A 9870-nucleotide genomic window follows, 5' to 3' on the forward strand; every position below is an offset into this window, starting at 1 on the left:
GCTTCTCAGTCGGATCTGACCTTTGTTGGCTGTGTGGGGATGCTGGACCCCCCCAGGAAAGAGGTCCTGGGAGCAGTTCAGATGTGTCGGCGTGCTGGCATACGGGTCATCATGATCACAGGTTTGTGTGGCATTGATCTCCCTATGAGTGGATAAAGGCTGATCTAACCCTAAACACAGAGGCCAGTTTAAACGATGGAAACCAGACCAACCAACAGAGACCTCAGCCTCCATTACTGACACCCCTGATGCTCCCTACTCATGCAATGATTGGTCAATGTTTGGTCTTTAGGATCAACAGTATTTTAAACCAAAGTAACTGGATGCAGTAGGTCTAACAGAAGACTATACCCAACAAAGCCATTGTGTTCTTGGACATTAGATTGTCTTTCCAGTTCATTTGCAGCCTTTCTCCTCCTCAGTTCTACAGAAGAACAAACAAACAAGTTTTGGATGGAAAATAAATATATAATAAATAATTATTAGAAATGATTAGATTCTGAAACAGTTTGGAGCTGAAGGCATCATTAGTGGAGCCGTATTAGTCAGGAGACCAGCGACTAAGCAGTGAAAACATGAACCACGACAGGATGGGTCTGAAATGCTCACATTCAGGGGCTCATTTTTGTTTCTATGGGATGGAAGTCGCTGTGTCCTCCATATGTAGAATAGAAATATAAAATAGAATTCTACTTTATTTTCGTTACACTGTCACTAGTATGAAATTCACATCTGCACCTAACCCTTGGGGAGCAGTGGGCTGCCATTGTGCAGCGCCCAGGGAGCAGTGTGGGGTTAAGGGTCTTGCTCAGGGACCCAGAGTGGCAGTCTGGGGGAGCCTCTGGGATCCAAGCTCTACGCCCTAACCACTCCCTTAATATGTCTGCAATAAGTTTAGGTTACTAGACAGAGCAACCGTCAGAGACAACACGCAGGTCTGGAAACTCTGGAGGACATTACAAAAATAAAACGGGGAAACATCTAAGATCTGCAGTCAAAGGCTGTCTAGGGTGAACTCTGGACCGCCTGCAGGAGTAAGGATCCAATTAGGACTGAAACAATTCATCTGATGAATCGATTAAGGAAATAATCTTCAACTAATTTAGTAATTTATTCATTGTTAACGGAAGTATTAGAGACTCTAAAATGTGTCTGTAGCTGACAGAGCGACCCACTTAGAGCAGGAGTTATACCAAGAATGTAAAAAACATATAAAAATTTTGCTTTTTAGATAAAAATAAAAACTCATCAGTCAATCTGCTCTACCCAGAACTTCACAAGTGGAAAAGTTTGAGTTTCACCTGGTTTAATTTCATAAAACTTCTCCGGCTGTTGGAGTTTTAATCAGTTAATCAAAACGAATTGATCGATTAATCGATTTGCAAAATCAGCCCAGGATCCAATGATCATGATGTGTGTTTGACACAAAAGCAACATTTACATCCGCAGGTCGATGGCAGCAGCATCCTGTGGGCTTTTCAGCTCTGACTCCTGGAGACCTCTTACAATTTATTCTGAGCCGATAATCAAACGATCAGTTTATGTAAAATAAAATATAAAAGAAAAAAAAAATAGAATTCAGCCTCTCAGCAGTGTGAAGAACAGACGCAGGTTTCTAAGAACCAGAAACTATCATCTCCTCTCCCTCCTCCATCCAGGGGACAACAAGGGGACGGCCCTGTCCATCTGCAGGAGAGTGGGCATCATCACGGAGCAGGAGGAGGAGCGCGAGGTCGGGGGGGCGATTGGGGGGCTGACAGGCAGGGAGTTTGATGAGTTGCCCCCTCATCTGCAGCGCCAGGCCTGCCGGAGCGTTCGCTGCTTTGCCCGCGTGGAACCGGCCCACAAAAGTCGCATCGTGGAGTATCTGCAGAGCCTGAGTGACATCACAGCCATGGTGAGAGCGTCTTGTTCCACTGCAGAAAAGATGGCCTATCAGAAATGCAGTTTAATCCATAAACTGGTTTAAACGGATAATGATGCTGATTCTGTCTCCTCCACCATCGTCACTGTTTCTCTGGCTCCTCCTCTTCCATGGTCCCAGACAGGCGATGGCGTCAACGATGCTCCCGCCCTGAAGAAGGCAGAGATCGGCATCGCCATGGGCAGCGGCACGGCTGTCGCCAAGTCAGCCTCAGAGATGATCCTGGCAGATGACAACTTCTCCACCATTGTGGCTGCTGTGGAGGAGGGCAGAGCCATCTACAACAACATGAAGCAGTTCATCCGATACCTCATCTCGTCCAACATCGGGGAGGTGGTCTGGTTAGTGGGACGGATTTCTGTGCCAATAAACCAAAGACTGAACCGCGGTGTGTCAGGTGAAAACCTGCTGTCCTCTTGTTGATCCCTCAGCATTTTCCTGACTGCTGCCCTGGGCATGCCAGAAGCTCTGATCCCGGTCCAGCTGCTGTGGGTCAACCTGGTCACTGACGGTTTCCCAGCAACCGCTCTGGGCTTCAACCCTCCAGACTTGGACATCATGTCTCGTCCTCCGCGGTCTCCCAAGGAGCCGCTGATCTCCAGCTGGCTGTTCTGCCGCTACCTCATCATCGGGTGTAAGTCAGCGGCCTGGACCTCGGCTGTCTCTAGATTAGATGGTGATGAGCAGCGTGTTTGTTCTTTGGTGGGTAGGACCATCTCCTAACTCTCTGTTTTCATGCAGGTTATGTTGGAGCAGCCACCGTGGGAGCTGCTGCCTGGTGGTTCATGGCTGCCCATGACGGGCCAAAGCTTTCCTTCTATCAGCTGGTAAACCGCCCAGTTAAACTCCAGATAAACATCCCAATTCAATTCAGTTTATTTCTATAGCGCCAATTCACAACATGTCATCCCGAGGCACTTTACAGTTCACCAGATCATACAGTATGATTGTTTCAAAGTTTTCATTGACTCATTGACTCTTCAGCAATCCCTCACACTAAGCATGCTTGTAGCGACAGTGGAGAGGAAAAACTCCCTTTGAACAGGAAGAAACCTCCAGCAGAACCAGGCTCAGTGTGAGCGGCCATCTGCTGAGGCCGACTGGGGTTCAAGGAGACAGAAGCAGACATAGAAAAAGAAGCATAGATACAAAAGGCAACTGTCTGTCACGATTTATTTAAGGATCTGACCCAAAATGCAGTAAACCACTCAGAGAGCAAAGTTTGAACAGGGTTATTGATAAAACCAGCAGGGGTTGGATTCAGGAAACTGTGTACTCAGAGGGCTGGTGAACTGGAACTGAAAGGGAGGAGGGAAGTACACAGAGGTGAGTTCAGGAACCGTGGGAATCTTGAAAGCAGTGGGGAAAATGCTAGTGAGGGACTCACGTTAGGGGGGGGGGTTATTCTCTCACTAGGATCCAGTCTGTGTGGGTTGATCAGAGAAGAGGGAACATGTTGAAGAGTGGACAGGTAGACATTCTTTGGACCGGGAGGAGCACTGGAGCGGACTGTCACTTGGATTTCCATGAGGGACTTGAACAGCACATGTGGAGGTTTCTCCCCTGCTCAGTGTGAACTTGGTAAACAATCCTTCCAGGGGAAGAAGGCCAAACATCCAGTACGCAGGAGGACTTCCTGCCAAAGGCAAAGACAAAAAAAAACAAGGTTAGACTCAGAGAGACAAAGACTCAGGTTAGACTCTGCTAATCTAAGCATGGCTAGAGTACCCAAAACTGTGTTTGCCAGTTTTGGGTACTCTAGCGTCGAGGTAGTGACAGTCCACTGCTTAAGTGCTCCTCCAGATAATGATCCAAAGAGCCGCAGGTGTGCAGAGAGGACCAACATTGACAGGGCGCCACCTGGTGGTGGAGGAAGAGACAGACACAAAACAGACTACACAAACTGGATTCCTGAAACTGTCAACCAGCTCCACAGGCGGCCCCGTCCAGGAAACACACAGCCAGGCAGACGAGCTCCGAGCCAGCTCCCATGCCAGAGGATGAAGAGAGCACATGCAGTTAGTCACAGGAGAAAAGAGATAGAATGAAGCTGAATGATGAAATAGGTATAGGGTCCTATAGAGATAGCTCAGGATAACCTGAGCCACTCTAACTATAAGCTTTATTAAAAAGGAAAGTTTTAAGCCTAGCCTTAAAAGTAGACAGGGTGTCTGCCTCACGGACTAAAACTGGTAGTTGGTTCCACAGGAGAGGAGCCTGATAACTAAAAGATCTGCCTCCCATTCTACTTTTAGAAATTCTAGGAACCAATAGTAAACCTGCTGATTGAGAGCGAAGTGCTCTGTTAGGAACATAAGGAACAATCAGATCTCTGATATCAGATGGAGCTTGGCCATTTAAGGCTTTATATGTGAGAAGGAGGATTTTAAATTCTATTCTGGATTTAACAGGAAGCCAATGAAGAGAAGTTCTCTCTGCTGTCACTGGTTCAGCTTTGAAGAACCTTTCTGAGCAGAGCGCTGCGGTTGGTGTTCAGGTTACCTCAGTGGAAATGCTGCACTGGGTGTTTGAGCATAAAGTCCAAATCTGGGAGCAGAGGAGGATGATGTGTTTATTCAACAAGGGCAGTTTGATCTGCTGAAGCTGCCATGAAACGGGCTCATCATCTGTCAGTATGTAGTAAACCCATGACAGGGAAGGAGGAAGACCAAGAACCTTCACTGTTAGCGTGAAAATCCCGACAGAAGAAAACCAGAATCCTAAACCTAAATCATAAGATCGCTTTCCTCTAAAAGTCTACTAGTTAATGACTTGATTTGTGATAATCACATTGACTTGTTTTGCCTTACAGAAACCTGGCTGCAGCAAGAGGATTATGTGAGCATAAATGAGGCAACTCCTTCAAGCTATTTAAATTTTCACATCCCCAGAAGTTCTGGGCGAGGAGGAGGAGTAGCAACAATCTTCCAGTCTGACTTACTGATTACTCCCAAAACAGTTAATACCTACAACTCTTTTGAACATTTAACCCTTAATTTCCCTGATCCAAATTTCAAGGCAAGAAAACCTCTTCTTTTTGTAACTTTGTATCGTCCACCAGGTCCTTACTCTGAATTTTTAGATGAGTTTTCAGAGTTCCTTTCTGATTTGGTATTAAATACTGACAGGGTCATCATAGTGGGAGATTTTAACATCCATGCTGACATTGAAGGCGATAGCTTAAGAGCAGCCTTTAATGCTATCTTAGACACTATTGGCTTTGTTCAAAATGTGAATAGTCCCACGCATTCTCATCTTCATACTTTGGATCTTGTGCTGACATACGGCATAGAATGTGAAGAAATAACAGTATTTCCTCACAACCCTGTCCTCTCTGACCACTTTCTAATAACCTTCAGGATTACTTTAACAGAGTTCTCCTCCCCCAAAAGAAGGTTCAATTTTAGTAGATCTTTATCAGATAGTGCAGTTATAAATTTTAAAGAATCTGCTTCACTTTCTCTCTCCTCTGTGTCACTGAGCAGTGCTGCAGAGTGCAAAAGTTTAGCTTATTCCCCTTCACAGGTTGATGATTTTGTTGATGGGGTTGCTAGTTCTCTGCGTATTGCCTTAGACAACGCAGCTCCTTTGAAAATGAAAACCGTTAAAAATAGAAAGCTTGCTCCTTGGTTTAATGCAGAGCTGCGTACTTTGAAGCAAAATGCTAGGAAACTGGAGAGAAAATATCGCTCCACAGGCCTGCGAGAGTCCTTCCTAGTCTGGAAAAATGGTTTACTGCTGTATAAGAGGACCCTTTGTAAAGCAAGAGCAGCATACTTCTCCTCATTAATAGAGGAGAATAAGAATAATCCTAGATTTCTTTTTAATACAGTTGCCAAACTCACCCAGAGCCATAGCTCTGTTGAACCGTCCATTCCACCTGCTCTTAGCAGCAATGACTTTATGGGATTCTTTATAAATAAGATTGATCTTATTAAAAATAAGATCATAAGCACTCCTCTATCCGCGATTGTACCTGAGGTAGTCATGGAATCTGAACTGGGTTTAGACTGCTTTGATCCAGTTGAACTCTCTGAATTAGCAAAATTATTGTCTTCATCTAAGCCTTCAACTTGTATGTTAGATCCAGTTCCAACCAGGTTATTTAAGGAGGTATTCCCTTTGATCTCCTCCTCCATTTTAGATGTGATTAATCTATCTCTGTTACAGGGATATGTACCTAAAGCTTTTAAGGTTGCTGTAATTAAACCTCTGCTTAAGAAACCGTCTCTTGACCCAGATGACTTGGTCAATTATAGACCTATATCCAATCTTCCTTTCTTATCCAAAATTCTTGAGAAAGTAGTTGCCAAACAAGTTTGCGATCACTTCCACCATAATGAACTTTTTGAAGAGTTTCAGTCTGGCTTTAGAGCTCATCATAGCACTGAAACAGCTCTGGTGAAAGTCACTAATGATATTCTCATGGCCTCAGATAATGGACTTGTATCTGTGCTCGTCCTGTTGGATCTTAGTGCTGCATTTGATACAGTTGACCATAATATTCTTTTAGAAAGACTTGAATATTTTGTTGGAATTAAAGGAACAGCACTAGACTGGTTTAAATCTTATCTATCTGATCGAATTCAGTTTGTTCATGTTAATGATAGATCTTCAACACGCTCAAAGGTTACCTGTGGAGTACCACAGGGATCAGTGCTAGGACCAATTCTCTTTACTTTATACATGCTCCCAATTGGTAGAATTATTAGACAGCATGGGATTAATTTCCACTGTTATGCTGATGATACCCAGCTATATCTGTCTATAAATCCAGATGAAGCTAACCCATTACATAGATTACAGGCATGTCTTGAAGACATAAAAACCTGGATGACTCTTAACTTTCTGCTTCTGAATGCAGACAAAACAGAAGTTATAGTCTTTGGACCAGAGTCTCTGAAAAAGAAACTGATTAGCCAGTCACTTCATTTGGATGGGATTAAACTGATTTCAGATAATAAAGTAAAAAATCTTGGTGTTGTTTTTGATCAGGACCTGTCATTTAAATCCCACATCAAAGAGGTTTCTAGAATTTCCTTCTTTCATCTGAGGAACATTGCAAAAATTAGAAATATCCTGTCCAGGGGTGATGCTGAGAAACTAGTCCATGCATTTGTTACTTCAAGGCTGGACTATTGTAATTCTTTACTATCAGGAAGTCCACAAACTGTAGTTAAAAGCCTTCAGCTGATCCAAAATGCTGCAGCCAGAGTTCTAATGAAAATGAAAAAGAGAGATCATATCTCGCCTATCCTGGCTTCTCTTCATTGGCTTCCTGTTAAATCAAGAATAGAATTTAAAATCCTCCTTCTCACATATAAAGCCTTAAATGGCCAAGCTCCATCTTATATCAGAGATCTGATTGTTCCTTATGTTCCTAACAGAGCACTTCGCTCTCAATCTGCAGGTTTACTAGTGGTTCCTAGAATTTCTAAAAGTAGAATGGGAGGCAGATCTTTTAGTTATCAGGCTCCTCTCCTGTGGAACCAACTACCAGTTTTAGTCCGTGAGGCAGACACCCTGTCTACTTTTAAGGCTAGGCTTAAAACTTTCCTTTTTGATAAAGCTTATAGTTAGAGATAGCTCAGGTTATCCTGAGCTATCTCTATAGTTATGCTGCTATAGGCTTAGACTTTTGGAGGACATAGGGACCCCCATTTCATCATTCTGCTTCATTCTCTCTCTGTTCTCCTATTCTGCAGAATCTGTTAGTTCAATCTCTAACCTTCTGCTCTCTCTGCTTTTCCTCAGAGTAGCTTTGCCTCGTCTGTTCCTGTTTGGCTGTGACGTCATCCTGGAAAGAAACATCAGCTGTGCTGCTTCTATCAACACCCTTGTTTATAGATGTTGGAGATCGGCCTGTTTTCCAGTGTGGTCCTGTTTCTCTGACCGTGACTGAGTGGATGTGCTTTCTTCGTCCTCTGGCATGGGAGCTGCCTTGGAGCTCGTCTGCCTGGCTGTGTGTTTCCTGGACGGGGCCGCCTTTTACAGCTGCTTTTTGTATCTCTGCTTCTGTCTCCTTGAACCCCAGTCGGCCTCGGCAGATGGCCGCTCACACTGAGCCTGGTTCTGCTGGAGGTTTCTTCCTGTTAAAAGGGAGTTTTTCCTCTCCACTGTCGCTACAAGCATGCTTAGTGTGGGGGATTGTATTTGAGTCAATGAGTCAATGCAATCAACTGGTTTTCCTTAGATAGAAAACTTTGTATCAATTTGATCTGGTTGAACTGTAAAGTGCCTTGAGATGACATGTGTTGTGAATTTGGCGCTATATAAATAAACTGAATTGAATTGAATTGAATTAAACAATTCAGTCCGCTGGATCCTCAGCAATGACTTCCTTCCAGACTCCCTGGACCCACAAAGCAGAAACAGTAGCTTCATTTACACTGACACAAGTAATCAGACTGAAGGCCCGATCAGATTAAAAAACTTTCATATAAACATGTCAGACTGACGATCGGCGTCACACCCGCTGGCATGTTAGACACTAGCACTATCAGCGTGAAGTTTTTCTGAAGATTTGGCTTAAATTATTTAATGATTGAACACTGGGTACATGTAAACACACGTGATGAACGGGTCATTTTATTCAGCGTCCACCTAAGCAGGGAGGTCTAGATCGGATCGGGAATATATTTTTTAAACAAATAGATAATTTCTTACTTTCTGTTTGTTTTATTGGAAACAGTCTTGCAGTTATTGGTCATAAGGGATTGAAGGTTGGTTCACCAGCAGAAGTTCTCCACAAAATCATTAAACAACATAACAAAGAAACATTTATTATTGATGAAAATATAAAGCATGTGATTAAAGTAAGTGAGCCCAGCTGTTGGTAGGGTGCTAACGTTAGCATGTGCTGTTCTTCACCCCTGTCCCACAGTCCCATTATCTCCAGTGCACTGAGGCCCACCTAGAGTTTGCAGGTGTGCAGTGCTCAGTCTTTGAGTCTCCGTATCCCATGACGATGGCTCTGTCTGTGCTGGTCACCATAGAAATGTGCAACGCCTTGAACAGGTAGGACGGTAGCAAAGCCCCAGTTTTAGCTGAACGGTTAACTGAAGGCATCTAGTTCCTTCAGGTTTTTATCTCAGCTGATCAGAACCATGTGTTCTCTGGTTCTGCAGTCTTTCAGAGAACCAGTCTCTGCTAAAGATGCCTCCGTGGTCAAACCCCTGGCTGGTGGGGGCCATCTTCCTCTCCATGTCTCTTCACTTCCTCATCCTGTATGTGGATCCTCTGCCGGTGAGAATCACACAAAGCTCTCCAGATGTTTTAGGAGAACAACAGCCAGCACGCTCTGTTTGTGTCCACAGGTGATTTTCCAGATCCGTCCTCTGTCCTGGACTCAGTGGGTGGTGGTCTTGAAGCTGTCGCTGCCCGTCATCCTGATGGATGAGGCTCTCAAGTTTCTGGCCCGGAACTACATAGAGCCAGGAAGCCAGGTGCTGATGGGATGAGATCCTTCTACCCAGGCTTTTCATCGCATGTCGTCTGATCTTTTTTAACCTGATTCCCCTTTCAGTCGCTAGAGGAGGAGGAGCTGCAGAGGACGTGGGCCAGCATGGGACTGGTGGCCTCCAGCGTGTCCAGGCTCCGTCAGGCGCTGAGGGGCCTGTCCTGGGCGTTCATCCTGATTTCTGCACCGCTGCTGATCTGGATCTTCAGCCTGGACTCCGACATCACCAACATCTTCTGGGAGTGAGATGGGAGGATGGGAGGTGGCCTCCTGACTCACAGGAGATCAAGAAGGGGGGGGGGGGGGGGGGGGGGGGGGGGGGGGGTTAGTCACATGGAACACAGAATAGTCAGTCCACACGTTTCCCTTAAGAATAAGAAGTGTTTTTCTTGTCCTGTGTTGCTGCTGCAGCCTTATAGTCTATAGAGAGGACATGGAGAGGCGGTCCTCAGGGGACATGCAGCCTGTTCTGGAAGCAGCTGAGTCT

The 9870-nt window shown here is 44.8% G+C and overlaps 1 protein-coding gene across 1 annotated transcript in view; it reads left to right on the top strand.

Moving 5' to 3' along the window:
* The window catches only part of LOC119778829 (sarcoplasmic/endoplasmic reticulum calcium ATPase 2-like), a 33860-nt gene extending 24231 nt beyond the window's left edge, over positions 1–9629 (top strand). The window contains exons 10-18 of the mRNA XM_038278215.1: positions 10–121; positions 1659–1897; positions 2045–2265; positions 2356–2558; positions 2666–2751; positions 8808–8941; positions 9052–9169; positions 9241–9369; positions 9450–9629. Coding sequence (XP_038134143.1) covers positions 10–121; positions 1659–1897; positions 2045–2265; positions 2356–2558; positions 2666–2751; positions 8808–8941; positions 9052–9169; positions 9241–9369; positions 9450–9629 — 1422 coding nt within the window. The remainder of the gene's footprint in view (positions 1–9; positions 122–1658; positions 1898–2044; positions 2266–2355; positions 2559–2665; positions 2752–8807; positions 8942–9051; positions 9170–9240; positions 9370–9449) is intronic.
* Positions 9630–9870: the final 241 nt, after the last annotated feature.

Source organism: Cyprinodon tularosa, unplaced genomic scaffold, assembly GCF_016077235.1.
Source record: "Cyprinodon tularosa strain WSP-4 unplaced genomic scaffold, ASM1607723v1 ctg1397, whole genome shotgun sequence".
Lineage (NCBI taxonomy): Eukaryota > Metazoa > Chordata > Actinopteri > Cyprinodontiformes > Cyprinodontidae > Cyprinodon > Cyprinodon tularosa.